Genomic DNA, 19,030 nt, shown 5'->3' on the forward strand with positions numbered 1-19,030 from the left:
CCTCGCTTCAGCAAGGGCAAATAAATGTGTTCTCCCCTTCAATTTCATTCCCAGTAACAGCAGAAAAGAAGGCGGGTTCCTCAAATGAAACCCTACAAATGACAGAGAAAGAGGGATTTTGACCTCGATTCAAACCCTTGAAAAGGAGAGACACCTGGGCTGCCCCTTCCATTTAAACCTTAGGATGATGAAAATGGGGTGGCTACCTTTAAATGAAACCCATAATACGACAACAACATTTTTCCCATTCCCCTTAAAATAGAATGCAAGGATTCCCTGTCACCCCTGTGATACCCCTAACAGTCTGGAAAAGGCAGATTTTCCTTCAATCAACACCCTTAAAACCACAAGTGAAGGGGGATCCCCACCGCTTCAAACACAGACAATAATAGAGGAGTAGCTGCTTCCCTCTCCTTAATTTCTTTTGTCCTCATAAGCTCCATTTCTTTTCCTGGGGGCACCGGGGAGGGATTGGCAAGATGAAATTGAAAAGGGAAAGGACAAAAGTCCCCGCTCCAAATCAACACGGGCTCACCCGTTCGGCTGCTACTTCCCGGCACAAAGCTTTGTCCCTCGGCACCTCCTTTAAGCAAAGCTCCACGTATCCAAGCGCATATCCTGGTGTTCCCCCAGACCCTGGGAGAAGCTCTCACCGTCCTTCCATGAGACAGCCCCGGGAGCCCCCCATAAACTCCTCTATTCAGCAGCTCCATGCAAAAGAGAGCTGAGGCAAACCCTCTCCCTAAAACAGCCTCCCCCCGGCAGGAGCCGGCCCCCCATCATCGTCACAGCTCCCACCTGAGGCCGCTCCGAGCCCCCATCATCCTCACAGCTCCCACCTGGGGCCGCTCCGAGCCCCCATCATCCTCACAGCTCCCACCTGGGGCCGCTCCGAGCCCCCCATCATCCTCACAGCTCCCACCTGGGGCCGCTCCGAGCCCCCCATCATCCTCACACTCACACCTGGGGCTGCTCCGAGCTCCCCATCATCCTCACAGCTCCCACCTGGGGCTGCTCCGAGCCCCCATCATCCTCACACTCACACCTGGGGCTGCTCCGAGCCTCCCATCATCCTCACACTCACACCTAGCGCTGGTGCCACGCTCCAACAGTGCCTCTCCCTGTCCAGCACACAGCCTGCTTCTCACAGACACACAGCAAACAGAAACCTGCTGCGGGTGTTGGCTTTTCTCAGTCCGTCTGGTTCCACAATTAAAACACGTTAGTGCACTGATGGCATTGAGGGAAAGCTTTCCAGTGGAGAAAACGGTCATTCTGGTAGCACACTTTGATACACCTTCAGAAAAAGCAGAATTGGCACCAACTCCTAAGGCCCCTCCTGAGGAACCCAGCCCTCCTTGGGACACCCAATATAGCAGACCTCGAAAAGGGAGGGGAAGAGTCAAGCTTGGAGTGGAAAAAGAGAATATAGGAACACCAGCCTTTAAAAAAGTCTTCGCACAGCAATAGTGGGAACCAGCCACATTTCTTCTTTCCCTGCTTTCTGTGATGACATCAATATGAAGTAAAAACACCCACATGAAACACAAGGCAGAGCTCGGATTTTACAGGTCTTTGTTTTGGCACTCTGGATGACAAACGCCTCTTCCAGGACTGCGACAAGATTTGGGGACTGGCAGAGAACAGAGGCATAAGGTGCCAGAGAGCCCTTTCTATTCCCTACGGCCCCTGCAGCTGCTCTTACAGTTTCAGGGCACGGCTTGGTTCATTCCTAGATAAAAACATTACGGCAATATTTTAAAACTACACCCCATCTCTAGTCAGAGTTTCCTACATTCCTGGGTAGAGAGTGGATAGAAAGAGGGCTTCTTCCCAAATGAATTTAGAGACAAATTCCTATTCTTGACCATTACCTATAAAAACGAATAACTTGACAGGTTTTAGCATTCTACACCCACCCCTCCCTGTGAATTTGGTGGCAGCTTTGGGTCCCTCTGGGGGACGGCACCCAGCATGACCCCCCTCTCCCGCCACCCACCTGCTCATCCACCCCAGTGTGGCTCCCTCTCCCAGGGACCTTGGGGTGCCCCAAATGGCATCAGAGCCCCGAGCCTTCACCCCCTTTTCCTCACCCCCAAAGAAGGCACAGAACGAGTCCAGCTGCCCTGGACAGCAGCGCAGCGCTTCCGTCAAGCCCTTTCCACACGTACATCCCCCCAGAAAGGGATTCTGCAGCAACAAGAAAGGGGGCAGCCCTCGGAAGGGCTGAGGTTCCTCCCCGGGCTCGCTGTCACGGGCGAGGGGCAGCGAGAGGGAGTGACAGGGACGGCGGGGACGGGAGGGCACAGAGCGGGGCCACTCTCATCAGCGGGATGTCGGGAAAGCCGCAGGTGCGGCGGTGTCGGGCGGGCTGTCTGACCGGCACGGGGGGATCCGCCGAGAGCCTCCGGCCCCGTGCGGGGACTCCTGCAGGGGCCGAGGGGCGCCGGGCTCCGGCCCTCTGGGCTTTATTCTCCGGCACCCCGAGCCCCGCGGCTGCGGGGGAAAGAAGGAAAGGGGGGACGGGAAGAGAGGAGCCATAGCAGGGGATGCGAAAGGGCAAGGAGGGAGGGCGGGCTGTGGAGGAAAGCGGGAGGGGAAGGGAAAGCCCTGGAGGGGGGAAGAGGGAGGGTGGACAGAGGAGGGAGAGAGGGGGAATAGAATGGAGTAGCGGCGTAGGGACAGGACAGAAAGGAGCCGGGCTTGCGGGGACGAGGGAATGGGGTAAAGGGAGCGAGAGAAGAGGAGGAGAGGATGAGGAAGGAGGGATAGAGAGAGGGACAGGCGGGGAAGCCTCACAGAGCCCCGGCTCCACCCCGAGCCCGCCCCGGCGCCCCGCCCTGCCCGGGATGCTGCGCTCGGTGGAGCTCGGCTCGGTTAGGCGACACTCTGCTAGAGTCGGCTCTTGGGCTAAATTCAGCTGCGTTTTGTTAAACTCGGCCATTGTCGGCTGCATTCAGCTAGATTCGCCTGTTCGGCAACGCTGGGCTCGCTTCGGCCGAACTCGGAGCCGCTCTGTGCGTTCGGCGCGGCTCGGCTCGGTTCGGTTCGGCTCCCTGAGGTCGGGAAAGCGGCGCCGCCTCACGTTAAACTCGCACAGCTCGGGGCTCTCCTGCTGTCGTGTCCCGCGGGCGGCCCGGCCATCGCACGGACACGGACGGCAGCGCGGGCTTGGGCAGGAGCTCATTAGGCTGTGACCGCACTCGCGCTAATTAGCGGGCACGCGAGCAGGCGGCGTGTTTGGGCGGAGCTCGCTTCGGTTCAGGCAGCCTCGTAAGCTTCGCCTCGGTTCGGTCGAGGTCGCAAGGTTGGGCCGGTCTCGCCTTGGTTCGGCTGAGCTCGTTCGATTCGGCCGAGGGCGGCGTCGTTCGGTTCTGTTCAGTTAAACTCGGCTAAATTGGGTTTGTTTCGGCTCTTGGGCTGAATTCGTCCTAACGGGCATATTCGGTTCTTCGGCTACACTCGGCTGTTTTGGTCCATACTCGGCTATCATCGGCTCTTCGGCTACACTCGGCTATTATCGGCTAACCTCGGCGGGCTGCAGTGCCGCGCTCTGACCACAGAGCGGCAGCACTGCCGCCCATCCCAGCCCCCAGCCCTCTTTGCCACTGGTTTGGGGAGGAGGGAAGAAGGGAATCGGGGATCAAGTGAAGCCCAGGAAGGAAAGAACAGTGTGGCGAAGGTGCGATTTTAGGTTTCGGCAGCCTACTCATTCCCTTGCTATGATTTGTTTGATAGTGAATTCTATTAATTTGCCCAGGCCTGTTCTGCCCATGATGGGTGAGAGATCTCTGGCTGCCTTTATTGAGACCCCCGACATTTCCTGCTGTGTTCTGTTGCCTGCGCAGGGGCAGCAGGAGAGGCACAGAGCGCTTTTGCTGGCCCCGGGCACCTGGCCTGCCCCAGCCCAGCCCAAGAATCTCTGCGAGAATTCACTGTTGAAAGTCCCAGAAGCGGCTTCCCCGGGGCTTCGCTTCTTCACTGGCTCCAACCGAGTGGGGCCCTTTTTCTCAGCACGCTTTTTTCGGGACACGAACGTCGGTGCACCCGCGGCGCGCCACACGTTTTGCCGCCCCGCTCGCTGCTCCCACACTGCTCGGGATCATTGCCGCACTCTGATGAGCCAAAACCTCCCACACCGACAGCCCCGAGCTGCGGCGGCACCAGCCCGAGTGCCCGCGGAGTCTGGCCGGGATGGGAGCGGCGGCGGGCGGCGCGTTCGGCTCATTCCGCAGCGGCGGCGGCACCCGGACCCCGTGTCTGGGCTGGCACGGGATGAACTTGAACGTGCCTCAGAGCCCGAAGCGCTGCAGGCGCCCAGTGCGGGCAGAAAGCGCCGCATCCTGCCTGCTGCGGGACCGAGGCTTCTCGGCGCTGCCCTCTGTGCCAGGAGCCGCTCCGTGCTCACAGGCAGGGAGCCCCAGCGGCCGTGCCCGCTGCGTTAGAATTTAGTGCCAGCCTTTTCTTGGCTCCTCCATTGTCTTGCCTCCTTTTTTGATTCCAAATCTGAAGAGGCCTCAGCTGCCTCCCTGCTTCTTTCCTCTCTCACCTTCCAGGTCCTGTTTCCCAGACCTTGTTCTTTCCTTATAAAACCCTTGATAACCCGTTCCCCACTTCAGGCTTTGTTGGATCCTTGTTTTTCCGCCTTCTGGCTGCTGTGGGTGAGGGTCTGGCTTTGAGGAGCACACCCTGCTTCCTCTGCTCCAGAAACCAGCCTTGAAGTTATGCCAGTCTCCTGCAGCTGAGGGCTTCCTTAGGCTCATGTGGAAATCAGAAATATCCAGGAAGCTTTTCCTTTCTTGAGATTAGAATGGTTTCTACAAGTCCTTGAGATGTGAGCATGATGGTTAAAACCCCACTGAGCAAATTAAGGTTTTCCCTTCTTTCCCCCACTCCAGGCTCCGTCCTTTCCCTTACTTTGTCATCTCAACAACTGCTAAGGAAACCTTCCTCATCTTGTCAATTGGCAATGCAACTGCTCTTTAGTTCAGGTTTAAAATAAATTTTAAAGTCAGGCTCTGCCCAGGCTATGGATTTGAATTTTGGATGAAGTTGTTGGTGCTTAGCAAGCTCTGTGCTGCTTTAAAGCCTTTCTGCAAGGCTCAAAGAATGACCCTGGCAGGGAGTGCAGGAGCGTTGTGCACTCCTTGTTTAGAAACCAGGTTGTTTTAAAGGCCATCTGGAGTAAGTGAAATTAAGGCACTGGAATAAAATGAAATGCTCCATTTAGGACAGACCCACAGTGCCAGAGGCTGTTTGTCTGATGGTCAGTGCATGCTCTGATCACTGCAGGGCCAGCCCCTCAAGAAATGCATGAGCCAAAGCCAGCCAGGAGAGGAAATGTCACGAGCTGAGCTCAGAGAGCTGGCCAGAGGAATCCCCACAGATGTGCCTGGAGCATGGCCCTCCCCAGCAGCTTTTCTTACAGTTCAGTGTTCCAAAAGATAAAAGCTGATGCTCAGGACTTTGGGATCTGGCTTGTAACTGTAGAGGGGATGAGCTCCCTTACTGAAACTCAGGCACTGGAGTGCCACAAGCCTGCAGCCAGATTGCTTCTCCTTCAGCTTAAATTAAACATTCATTTCTTTTTTTCTTTTATTTTTTTTTTTAAGTGTTCTTGGAGATGCTACAAGTGAAAGAAGAGAACAGAAATGGGCTGGAGGACCACTGGCACAGGAATTGGTATTTTATACTTCCTCTTTTCCTTTTAAAAATATATGTACATAAAATGAACTTTTAATCTTTCTGGTTTGGGAGAAACACACTTTTCCCCCTTTCTTTGGTGGAAATATGCAAGTCCTGAGACTCTGGGCTAATGCTCTCTGCATTTCATTAATGTTTTAACAATTAAACAAGGGGCTGATAAGATTGACAAGGAAGATGAAACTCAGGAGCTCACTAGGCAGCAGCTCCCAAACTCTCTGGGTGATGCAGAGAGCAGTAGGGTGTGAAGACTGCTTTCCAGTGTGAGATTAATCCATAATAACCTGCTCACTGACATCAAAGTCACTTCTGAGAAGCCACTCGTTATTTCCCGAGGTGCAGGAGATGGGGTGTTTGACAGAGCCTGGGCAGAATGATGAAGAATATTCCTGTCAGATTTCTCCTTCCCTTCCTGTGCCAGCAAGAGAAACCCATCCTCGTTAGGGGTTCTGTTCCTGTGGGACAGTGTGTAGGTCAGAGCTAAAGCAGTGCCCAGGAGCATTAATGATTTAATCTGCACTGCCCCCCAAGCCGTGTGAGCTCTGAGCAGGGCGCTGGGAAGTGGGGCCGAGCCAATTTCGGGCACTCGGACTCGGAACCTGAAGGGTTTGGAGTCAACAGCGGAGACTGAGCTCCCTCTGTGGGCAGAGCGGGGAGACACCTTCCTCTGCAGGGAATGCTTTTCCAGCCGGGGTTTCTCTCCTGACAGCTCAAGCCTTGCCTCTTCAAGAGCAGACCACGCTGTGCCCCCGGTGCTTTGCCGCTGGGAACACTGGGAGGGATCTGGGAGCACAGGGAATGCCACGAGGGACCTGGCAGGGAGAGTGGGAGCAGCGGGAGTGACCAAGAAGGAGCCCTGGGAGGGATATCAGGAGCCCTGGGAAGGAATAATGCTCCCAGCTCCTGCCCAGTGCTCTCCCCATCCTTCCCGGGGCTTGCCAGGAAGAGGGATACTGGCAGGGAACTGGGTGGGAACTCCTCAGCACTCGGCAAGGTGCAGCAGCCCCAGGGGTGACCAGTGAGGAGGGGGAAGTGCCCCCAGTCCCTCCCCAGTGCCCCCAAAAATGGGGGGGGGGGGGGTCCAAGGAGAAAAAGGATTGAAATGGAGGGGGGAAAGCTTTTCTGTAATTGTGTTTGAACTGGGCAGGATCCCCATTCACCTGTGGTTGGAAGGGTCTCAGTTGAAGGAAAACACAACTTTTTCATCATTTTGGGTGTCTCCCTTATCAGGCAATCACTGCTTGCCATTATTTTCATGTTTAAATGGAATTAGATAATCTTTATCATGTTCTTTGGTGGGTTTGAATTGAGAGAAAGCACCTCAGAACATCTCATCATCTTCAGTTTCAAACTGAGAGCAAACACGGCTGTCCCTGGTCTGAAAGGGCTTCCCTTGAGAGGAACCTCTTGATGTGCCACTGTAAGAGCTCCATCGAGGGGGACCCTCCATTTGAAGGGACCTTCAGAGTCGAAAAAGACGTCCAAAAGCCCCCAGAATGGTCTTTGTTGAGGGAAAATGAGGAGGAAACTGCATTTCCCCTCGTCTTAAGGGGCTAAATTGAGGAAAAATCCCCCTTGATTTGTCACAGTACAAACAGCTGGGACTCTGTTTCTTCATCCAGAAAAGGCTCATCTTTATTGCACAGCTCATATTCTATATGATTTTATATATAGGATAAATATATATATATATATTTCCATATAGGATTATATATTTAAAGGATTTTATAGGATTACCAGCTGGCACCGTGTTAGATCTAATTGGCTTTCTGGGCAGCTCCATCAAACCCGCTCCTTTTCATTTTCACCACCCTCGCCTGAAGTCAGGGAACCAGAGAGGTTTGTCACAGCCACCCTCACTGTGACACGTACAGAAAAGCATTTAGAAATACTTTCTGTATAAAATTTTAATATAAATATTGCATTATTCAGACATTCTTTAGGAACCAATTCCCCTTTCTTTTTGTTTTAAAAATAACATGCATGTCTCTTGCTATGAACATGAAGGAACAGCAAGACAATATATGCAGTGATACAAGAAACTACAGTAACCAAGAATAAGTCAGATAATTCATGTAATTAATCACACATGTGAAATTGGATGATTATCAGTGTGTTAAACACTGCACCATCACCCAGAGCCTGCAGCAGCTGCCAAACCTCATTTCAGGGAGGACCTGGAGAGCCATTCCCAGGAAAGGTGTCCAAGCTCACTCTATAAACTGATCCAGCTGTCCTATCATTAGAGGGTCAAATTGCCAAGTCCAAGAGACTTGAATCGAGTTCTGAGGCAGAAAACATCTGGGTTTGTTGGCAATTTCCCAGCCAGGTAGAGCCAGGGCCTGGCCAGAGCCCAGACCCTCACTGGGAGGGTCTCCCTCACATACCTTAAAAACAAATCTCTCAATAACAGCAGCTCTGAGATGCCCCAAACACAGCAAACTGCTGGAGTGCTCCTGTGAGAATACCTGGGGCTGTGTCTGATCCCCACAGAGCAGAAGCTGCCTTGCCCTCAGCAGGGCACAGCCCTGTCCCATGAGGATGTGTCACAAAAGGGTCGGGAAAGACCACAGGACCTCAGCTCAGATGAGGCTCTCCACAAAGCCCAGAGATCTTTTCCTGGAGCTCTGAAAACACAGGAAAATCATGAGACAGCCCTGGGTCAAGGCACAGCAACCCTGCTGGAACAAGAGAAGGGACCAAAGGCTGAGCAGGCAGTGCAGGGAACAGCTGCAGACAGCCTGGTCAGAGAGATGCACCTGAGCTGGGCAACAAAGCAGAGAGATCCCAAAGGGACACGTGTCTGTAGATAGTGACACAAAGATCTGTCAAAGTTCATGGAAAGCCAGTTATCAATAAGGTAATGATACCTTATGGATAATGCCTGTTATAAAAATGAGTGAACTCACATGATGGAACCAATAGATCAGCAGTGACTGACTCAGGAATTGGAGACAATATTCTTCCAGCATTCCTGGATCCATACCAGTGAAACACTGAACAGCTGACAATGGATAACAGCCATAATGCAGAACAACCCCCACTCTGCTGTGTTACCTATGGAAGATAAACCAGAAGAGATGACAATGAATGATCCTGTCAGGCAGTGCAGCCCTGACACCTGTGCAATCTGTGAGAGGATCAAGGGCCCAACAAACTGTATCTGCTTCTATCCAAAAGCAGGTGTTTATCCGTGTTTCATCACAGCTGTTTCAGCTGGATCTGTCTTATCTCTAGAAGAAAATAACCACATCTTGCAATGTAAACATCATATTTAGAGAAAATTAACTTAGGACTTAAAATTAGTTGCAGTGGAATTCAGTGTCACCTCAGTGGCATTAGAGGTGCACTTAAAGGAACTTAAAGTTAAAATCAATTTTTATTCTCTATTAAAGATGTTAATAAAACTGGAAGGGAACACGAAATGGATTAAAGTGAAGGAGACTGAACCTTGACTTCATCCAATCTCAGCAACACTCAAACCTGACAGAAATCCAAATCCACCTCAACAGAAATGATTAGTAAAAAAAATTAATGGAGAAATAAATCATAAATTAACATGACTCACATCTAACTTTGTTTAATGTTACCAACACTAAAATCATATTCAAATAAAACAGAACTGAACTAACAATCAGTGTCCTTGAAAGTTGTGGGTACTACAATATGCAACTTACTTTGATGCTATTCATACCCAAAGGCACTGAAAATGTGAACCAAGTGTGGTTGAAATAATGGCACGATGGATTTACTGGAGGGATTAGAGAAGTGTGACAAATAGTTTGACCCTATGTCATTTAACATTGAGAAAAAATCATGGTAGCTGCAAATTTTCAGGAACCATAAATTTACTAAGACCTTTTAAAGTGCAACTGTACCGAAAATAACAACAATGTAGAATTCGGCAAACTGTCCAACAAACCGGGAGCTTCTCGAGATTGTATTTAGTGTAAGAGCATATGGCAAACGTTATCAGCATTTCTGTTAAAGAAATTAGATTGTGTTATGTTGCACATAATAAATAAATAAAAAAATAATAAGGCACTGGATTTACCGCTTAGAATCTCTCCAGTAACAATTCTCAGAGAAATCAGTCCACGGAAAACACAAGATGAACTTTAGAAAAGCATTCCAACACTTTCTTACGGCATTCTAACACACGCTGCGTGAGGCTCCAGCAATCAGGGGCAGTCAGAGACCTCTCGGCAGATGCCGGGGGGTTCGCACCGCCTCAGGCTTGGGGAGCCACGGGGGGCAGTGAGGTCTCCCGGGGCCAACCGGAGCCGCCGTGCCGGGCCGGGCAAAGCCGAGCCCCGGGAGTGGGGAAAGCCCCGGCGGCAGCGAGGGGTTCGGCGGGGAAAGCCGAGCTGCGACCGCGCCCGGGGCTCGGGGTGAGGCGGGGCAGCCCCGCGATTTTCCAACGCGCTCAGCGGAGCCAAAGGGACTCGGGTTCTGAGCCCCCAGTCCGGGCCGGCAGCACGAGAGCGCTGCAGGAACGGAGCCCGGGGAAGGCAACGGGAGCGCCGGGGACAGGGGGCGGGGCTAACCAGCCGCACGGCGGGGCCAATCCGCGGATGCGAGCAGCGCTTCCGAGCCGCGATTGGCTGCGCTCCCGAACGCTGATTGGCCAAACCGGCTGAAACCCCGCCCACAGGCGCAGTTCAAACGTTTGGCGCGAGCAGCCGCTCCGTCTTTACCCGGCCCGCGCTGCGGGAGCGGCTGCGGGCGGCGGGACCGTGACATCCCGGAGCTGCGGGATCGTGACAACCCGCAGCGGCGGCGTCCGGAGCCCGGTGAGGGGATGGCGGACCTCAGAGACTGCTCCAACCCAGGTGGAAGCGGTCGGCTGTTCCCCAGCTCGGGGGTCGCTGCGGGCGGAGGGGGTCACTCTGAGGGGCAGGGGCGTTCTGGCGAGTTCCTTGTGCCGGCTTCCCCTGTTCACTGGTGTGAAAAATAGAAATCACTACTTAGTGCTTTTGAAAATTTACTAATAATTATAGCAATAGGATAAAAAAGGACAATATTTCCAGCGCTGGGTTCTCCTAGCAAACAGCCAAAGAACACACCAGGCTATACAGACAATGTCATATTTATACTGTTTCCTCGCTACGGCACTTGGATATTCATGTCTTTCATGCATTATTCGAACATTCTTTCGAAATTTCTGATATTTCTGGAGCTCCTTTTTCTGACTTCTTGACACTCCGGCTTATATGTATGACATCCTGGGTGTCAGGTCAATATATTCTATTTCTTCTGGTGCCTCCATCCTGCTGTTTCACACCCTCTGATAAGATTTTAGCTGTACTCCTTAACTTTAACATGGTATTCTATGGCTCTCCTCCGGTGCTCTGGTTTGTGTCCCGGTTATCTTATCACTTGTGTGAGAAACAACTGCTCACTTTGGAAACTTAAAAAGGTTTATTAAACCTTAACAAAAATACAATTAAAGGACTACAGAAGGAAAAAGCTGCAGTGCTGGGAACTGCCCCTCATGCATACCACGAGGCCAGTTCATCTTGGAGATGGATGCTCAGTCTTTTTTACCCCTGGGGGTTGCATTGGCCAGCCCAGGCCCCTTCCAAAGTCTGTCAGCCAGCTCTTCTTTGCCGTTTATCAGTGCAAACTGCTTTCTTGTACCTGGACTAGAGGTGAGGTGTTGCCATGCCCACCACCTGAGCTTTTCCATCCCCATCTGCCCCATGCAAGGGACCCATGTGCAGCCTTCTTTTACCTGTCCTAGACAGCCCAGGCTGTCTGATGGCAGCAACACAGGGGGGAAAGGGAACTGTGGAGAGAACAGAGGACATCTAAACTGCAACAATATAACTGCACATCACTAAACCTTTTCTTATTTTCATACAATATTTCTCATTTAATTGCGAGAGCCATTCATCTTATTACCTATACCAATTGGATGGGTCGGTCAGTGGATGGCCTTACAATGATTTTAGTTACACAAAAGCCTTTTTCACATCTCATGTTTTGCTAGGGTCTATAACACGATACACTTTTCACACTGTTATTTCAATGAGTGCTACATGGATATTATATTCATTGCACGACTATATCTATGACGAATACAGTGCATAATTAAGGTGATATATTATATTACACTTCCATCCACCTAAAAAGACTTATAACTGATGCTATATCTAAATACTTATAATCAATAACAACATGCTTATGATAATGTATAAATGCCAAAGCCAAAATTACCTGGCCGTTTTTCACACAGGCAGGGAGGGAGCCCCAGCGGCCGTGCCGGCGCTCGGTGTGCCCGGGCTCCAAGGCTCCGGGGCAGGGAATGCGGGGCACAGTGGTGAGCAGCCCGGGGCCGCTGCTGCTTCTTGTCCCTCGGCAGGCGGACTCCGAGCCGCAGCTGCCCCGGGCCAGCAGCAGCCGGCAGCTCGCAGGCGCTCTCAGCGCCCGTCCCGGCACGGAGCTGGGCTGCAGCGGCTGCAGAGCCCCAGGGGCCGCGGCTGCGGGCACCGGAGAGCTGCCGGAGGCTGCGCTTGTCTCCGCAGCTGCTGCCGCACCTCTGGGCAGCGGGGAGAGCGCAGCCAGAGCTGGCAGCGCCCTCCTGAGCCTCGGGGTCCCACAGGGCCGGCACCAGCCGTGACCTCTCATCGTGTCCCTTCCAGGGTGCCATCAGCGCCGGTGTAAAGCTGTTCCCGAGGCCGAGCTCCCAAAGGCTTTGCCAGCACTCCGGATGTCTCGGGAACCAGGAGCTGTTTGTTCCAGGCAGAGAGATGGCGCCTGTGAGCAGGAGAAGAGTGAAACCTGCCCCATTCCTGCAGCTGTGAATGAGCCCCAGCATCCCCAGCAGGGACCAGCAGCCGGGCTTCCACACTTGCCTGGGATGCAAGAAGCCTCTTGGCGTCAGCAGGGGGATGCCACTTGTGAGCGTGCAGTGAGTGCAGATGTGGAGAATGGATCCTGCACCAGGGATGGGAGTGTGAGGGAGCCCGTGAGTCCCCAGGGCACATCAGCAGGCAACAATGAACACAAAAGGAACCTCAGAAGATTGCTGGGTGAGTGCAGGGCCACCCCTGTGGCCTCTAGAGAGGGGCCAGTGTCATCTCCCAAGCACAGGGCTGGTGTGTGGCTGCTTCCCGAGATCTGGAAGAAGCTTCAGGCTCTGCTGGGCCCTATCAGTGGCTGGAAGCAAGAGCCCCAGGTGCCCCCAAGGCTGTGCAGTTCTCCTGCTGCAGCCTGTCCCCACAGCTGTGTCCAGGCTCTTGGCTCTCTGGCTGCCAGCTGAGTGAGGGCCACACTGGCTCAGGGCTCCCTGCTCTGCTCCCTTGCCATGGGCTGAGCAGATTGCAGGGCCGGCTCTGCTTCTGGCAGCCAGCAGCTCTTTCCTGCTCCAGGTCAATGGTTCAGGTCCCATCCCGTGGCACAGCGGCGCTGCTGATTCTGCTGCTGCTGGTGCTGGTGCTGGCTTTGGGGGTGGCCTTGGCTGTGCTGGCAGGTAAGGGAGGGCCAGCAGCCTGGGCCCAGCCCCTCGGGGCAGAGCGGGCTCCCTGCTCCCTGCACAGGGGAATGCTCAGACCTTCTCCTCTTTCCCCTCCAGCAGCCCCACAAGTTCCAGTTCCACCTGCGACTCCACAGTGTGTTCTGGGCTGTCCCTCTGGCTGGGTCGGGCACAACGGGGTCTGCTACTACTTCTCAAGGGATTACGGCACCTGGGAGCAGGCTCAGGAACGGTGCTCCCAGCTCAATGCCTCCCTGGCCATTGCCGAGGATGAGGAGGCCATGGTGAGTGAGGGGCTGCGGGCGGTGCGGGGTGGCTGAGGGGAGCCTGGGGGTGCTCCTGAGCCGGGCTCGGTGCTCGTAGGGCCGGGGCTGCAGCCCCGGGCTGGGGCCTTGCAGGGAAGGAGCCCCGGCGGGCGGGGGCAGCCCCGGGCACGTGTCCCCCCCGAGGGGCCGGGGCAGCTCCCACTCCTCTCTCCTGGGCAGGATTTGCTCTTCCGCCTCCGCGGGAACGGCGATTTCTGGCTCGGGCTGCGCAGACGGGGCGAGCGCCTGCAGTGGGAGGACGGCAGCAGCTACAGCTCCCGGTGAGTGCCGGGGAGCCGGGCAGGGCCTGGGGGGACAGGGACACAAGGTGTTCTCCTGGCAACCGGCGCTGGCTCTGCTCCTCCCTGCAGGGTTCCCGTCCTCGGCAATTCCCAGTGTGTGTACCTGGCTGACGCGAAGAGATTCAGGAGTGAGTTCTGCTCCACTGAGCGGCCGTATGTCTGCAGCAAGGCCCAAGGTCCCCTGTAACAGGGGCTGCAGAAAGGACCTTCTCCACGCTGGGCAGTGCCAGCTTCACCTCTGAGCCCAGCACAGGGCTGCCCTTCCTCAGCTGCACCCTGTGCCTTGCACTTCCTCTCAGGGTCACCTCAGTGCCTCTTCATCCCCAGTGCCAGCGCTGGGCTGGGGCTGCAAAGGAAAAGTCACTCCAATCCATCCTGCCCCCGATGCTGCCTGGAATGAGGGCGTTGCCCTCGTTACATGTGGGAAACTGGGCTCACAATTTCAGATTTAAAGTTTATGAAGGGATAAAAGGGATGAAATCCCGCCTTGGCATGCTTGACTTTTTGCACACAGTTAATCTCTCTTTTCCATATACTGTTACATTATAGGGGAACATGCATATTCACAAGCGTTTATAAAACATTTCTTTGTGTTAACATGTTCTTTTCTTTGGTTTTAACCTTTGACTTGTCTTCATGCCATCTTTTTGATTAAACTAATACGGTTTATTTTTTTGTTGTGGATCTATCTTGTTATATTTTCACTCCCTGATAACCAGAGTCAATGAATTCTTTTTCTTTCAGTGCTCTGGTTTCTGTTTGTGTTATCTTGTCTTTCAGATAAGAAAGTCCCTGAATGTGGAAAATCACTTTATAATTTTACACCATTTTCTGAGTTTGTAAAATGTTGAAATGATTGGTTCATGTAACTGTCTCTATTATGCTATGTTCCTAAGATAGCATATATGACAATACTATTTATAAAAGCTGTTTGTTGCATTAATAAGTTGTCAGATTATACTCTATCAAAAGCAGTAAATACAATTTTTACTATATCAGGATTTTTTTGAACAATAAATATTTGCAAAATAAAACTTGATACATAAATGTGATAGTTAATAAAGTTAATACATAAATGCCAATGACTATATTTGTTATTTACTAACTGTTATCTGCTAACTAACTGTTAGTGAGAATTAATTTATTTGTTATTAACTATATTTGTTGTAACATTATACAACAAGCTCGATTGGGAAATCCAAATCGACCTGGGCTCTTGGAAATCATCACAAACTGGTGTGAAGGTGAGAATTTTGGACTCTCCTTGGAAGATGTGAGAAATGACTCTCACTTTTAAAATTTTAAACATTTATTTAATCTTAAAAAAAAAAAAAAAAACACAACAGAGTAAGGAAAAATTAGAGCACTGAGGTCTCTGAGACTGTCAGCCATGTGCTCCTTTACATAGTGGATGCTCTGCCTTTTATACCCTCAGCCCCTCCCAAAGTTTTGTCAGTCAGCTCCTTCTCTGCCCTCCACAGGTGGAGATCACTTCCTCACACCTTGACGGGAGCTCAGGTGTTGTCCTGTGCCCCTCCTGGTAATGAGCCAGCCCTCCCAAATGCCCTGGGTACTGAGGCTGCTACAGGGGGAGGGAAAGGGGACTGTGGGGGGACATATTACAGTAACAGCACTGCACATGTACAAAACTTCTCCTAACATACACATAATATCTGTCCTTTACTTGTGAGAGCCAACCATCACTCATCTGTAGCAAAAGAACCTTTTCCTTTCCTATGAGTCATTTGACTCAGACAATTAACTCTCGTTTGCAGTCCTGATAATCTACTGCTCTCAAAATAAAATTTTAACGAGTCACACTAGCATCTCTTGATGAGGGTGAGGACAGTGGGAACAGAAGGAAAAGATCTCAGGTTTTCTTTAGCCACACTTCTTTGGAATGGACAAAATGGGATCACAGAGGTCTGGTGTGGCTTTCTTACCCCATCTACCGTGCCCATGGGGTTGCTGCTCAGAGCAGGTGGATCTTAGTGGTGGGTACAGAGGCCAACTCAGTCTTGCCTTCTGGTTCCTGTGGCATTAACAGACAGCTGAGCAAGGACAGAGGTCTGGGGTGCCTTTCTTGCCCCCACCTTACCATGCCTATGGGATTGCTGCCCACAGCAGGGCTATGGAATCTTCTCAGTGGTGAGCACAGGGGCCAACCTGGTCTTGCCCTCTATTTCTTATTTCACCCTACTTGTTGGTCCTTAAGGAAACCACCCCAATACCTCTTACAGTTCCCTGTGTACTTCCCCTCAACAAATTCTTGTGATTCTCATCTATTAAAACAGGACAATTACATTAATTGATAATACAGTTCAAACTCCCTGCCTAAAGTTTTAGTTTATCTTCAAGCTGTCTGGAAGCTGGATTTTACTTCTGGGACATCTTTGAGCTTCTTTGGTTTTCTCTCACCCGGTCTGGATGTCACAGTCTATTCTTTGGATTGTCTCACCAGCCTTTAATTCTGTTGCTGTGATTCCACTCTTGTTCTGCGGTTGGCACAGCCCATTCAGGGGTGAGCAGCACCTGACAGGGACCTTCCCACTGAGGGGTTAACACTGAAGGCAATGTCCATAGCACAGCCTCATCTGTTTCACTATTTGAAAGGGTAATTGAGTGTTAAAAATAGTTAGGCAGCTGGCACAAGGGAACTTCGTGGCCCAGGAATCCCTACAGCCCCAGAGAGGTTTGGCACTTGGCCCAGCACCCCGTTCTGGTGGCAGCAGTTTCCAGGGAATGTGGGTTAGAACTGCAGTGAGTCACAGCCAGTGCAGATACCCCATTTATGGGGATATAATGGAAATGTAAACACTATTAAATTGGATGGAAATCATTGTACACGACTTTATATCAACCTTTTGGCAAACTTACATGTAGAGGCAAATTCTTCTCCTTACAAGAACGGAGTGTACACAGAGAGCCAGGGGCCACTTCACACAGCATAGCTAGGTACTGACACATACACAAACATGTATATATATATATATATATATATAGAGGTCTGTTTCTCTAGGTAGGACAGCAGCTGGATGCACAGAGCTGTGTTCCCAGAGCCATGGCCCTGGGTGTGCCCAGCCCGTGTGTGCACACAGGGACATGTGCAGAGCCAGTGCTCACCCACACAGGTACCTGCTCACCTGCACAGAGCTCCTGTGCACCACGGCACCTGCCAGCAGCACACACCTGTGTGCACCCGGCCTGCCCCAGCAGCACACCTGTGCTGCACAGACACTCACCTGTGCACAGTCCCTACCAAGGCACACGTGCCCCAAGCAGGAGAGCTGCTGGCACGTAGAGCCTGAGCACAGCAAGGTGTGCAGTGTCACACACCAACACACACCTGTCCCACACAGAGCCCTGCTCACACCTGCAGAACCTGTGCACACTCACAAGCACAAGCACAGAGCTGTGCACAGCCCCACTCAGAGCTGAGAGTGCAATGCAGCCCCCGTGCCCACAGCAGGGCACAGAGCACGTGCCCACGGCAGCACATCCCTGGGCACAGAGCTGTGCACAGCAGCACACACGTGCCCTGTGCAGAGCAGGACGTGTGCCCTCACACCTGAGCACAGCAGCACAGAGCTAGGCACGCCTGGGCACAGCTCTCTGGCACAGCTCTCCTGGTCCCTCCCCAGGGTCTCTCCTTGTGGCATTGTGACACGGTGGGCACAGGGACATTGTGGCACTGTTTAAAGTGCCCCCTCTGTGCCTTTGGGGTGGGGACACACAGGCCTGTCCTAAAGGAAAGGTCAGAGAGAGACCAGGCTGGATTCTTGCTTCTTGCCTCTCCCCCTCCAAGGGCCAAACTGAGCTCGTTTTGCCGTCCTGTGTTCCCCAGAGCCTGACCAGCTCGAGGAGAGGATTGGAAAGGTTGACTGAGGGTCACTGCTGGTGCCCAGCACACAGGGCATGACTGAGGGTCACTGCTGGTGCCCAGCACATAGGGCATGACTGACAGTCACTGCTGGTGCATAGCACACAGGGCATGACTGAGGGTCACTGCTGGTGTCCAGCACACAGGACGTGACTGAAGGTCACTACAGGTGCATAGCACACAGGGCATGACTGAGGGTCACTGCTGGTGCCCAGCACACAGGGCATGACTGAGGGTCACTGCTGGTGCCCAGCACACAGGACATGACTGAGGGTCACTGCTGGTGCACAGCACACAGGGCATTTTTCACCCCTTACATTGCCATGGGGTGTTGGGGGAGGAACTCACAACAGCCTGAGCCCACTGCCTCAGGAGCTTGTGCTCTGTCGAGGGGCACCTTTCACTTCTTACCTGAGCAGGGGAACGAGTGGCTCTGCTGCTGTGGAGGGCAGCTCACAGTCCCCTGGGGATACAGTGAGGAAAGCTCCAGGCCACTCTGCAGGGGGGACAGTGGCTGTCAAACAAAGGTTTTCATCAAGATTTCATCTCCGACTGAAAGGAGGAAAGGTCTCTGTGTTATGCATGGAAATTTGAGTGGAAAACAACTGCAATTTCTAATAAAGAATTCTCATCAATGTAAGGTCTCCTGTTTACTAAAAAAGATTTGGTTCAGACAGAAAATCACTTTCTGATGTACAGCTGTCAGTGCTGACTTAAGGTACACCTTTACAAGGCATATATTTAGTTTTCTACAGCAGTGCTAGAGATTCTAGGATCATCTGAATCCCTGCAGTGTAACAAAGCCTTTGAGACCCAGCTGTCAGAGGGCAGCCACAGGCAGGAAGGCAGCTGCACCTGGGTAGCTGGAGATTAAATTGGAAAGATAAATGCAGATAACATCTCATCCTGTGGTCACTTTGTTTTCTGCTGAGTAGACATCCTGACAGGAACCACTGACAGTACCACAGGAAGAGCTGGGAATTCCTGGCCAAGAGTGGATGTGCTCTTTCTGACACTTCTGAACTATTCCATGGCTCCCCTGGAGTCCAGAAACTTCTGCTAGAAACTTTGTTATAAAAACAACTGCAGTCTTTCCTAGGGATCTTTTCCTTTGGGATCCTAGGAACAGTTCTGAGTTAGCTCCCTGGCCTCACTGCATCTGTCTGTTTCTAAATTCAGCTCTCAGGTAGAAGGACACTTCCAAGCCAAAAGGATTTCTGAGGCAGGACTAACCTGCAGCACCTGGGTGCCTTCAGGCCATCCCTCAAAAAGGAAAAGTGACTTCTGGACCCTGGCAGAGCCAAGTGATCTGTTGGCAGGAGAAATCAGGGATGGAGAAGGTGATTCCAGCTCTGCTGGTTGC

The 19,030-nt window shown here is 52.2% G+C and overlaps 1 protein-coding gene across 8 annotated transcripts in view; it reads left to right on the top strand.

The window, feature by feature from the left end:
• Positions 1-19,030, top strand: part of LOC132329687 (C-type lectin domain family 2 member D-related protein-like) — a 67,241-nt gene that overhangs the window by 33,151 nt on the left and 15,060 nt on the right. For 5 of the 8 annotated variants that reach the window (XM_059851008.1, XM_059851005.1, XM_059851007.1 and 2 more), the window contains exon 2: positions 12,348-12,737. In XM_059851008.1, coding sequence (XP_059706991.1) covers positions 12,348-12,737 — 390 coding nt within the window. Of the gene's footprint in view, positions 1-12,347; positions 12,738-13,279; positions 13,465-13,665; positions 13,767-13,856; positions 14,531-19,030 lie in introns of those variants that run through there. The other 3 variants (XM_059851010.1, XM_059851002.1, XM_059851001.1) reach the window with 3 other exon arrangements.

The sequence above is a fragment of the Haemorhous mexicanus genome, chromosome 7 (genome assembly GCF_027477595.1).
Source record: "Haemorhous mexicanus isolate bHaeMex1 chromosome 7, bHaeMex1.pri, whole genome shotgun sequence".
NCBI lineage: Eukaryota > Metazoa > Chordata > Aves > Passeriformes > Fringillidae > Haemorhous > Haemorhous mexicanus.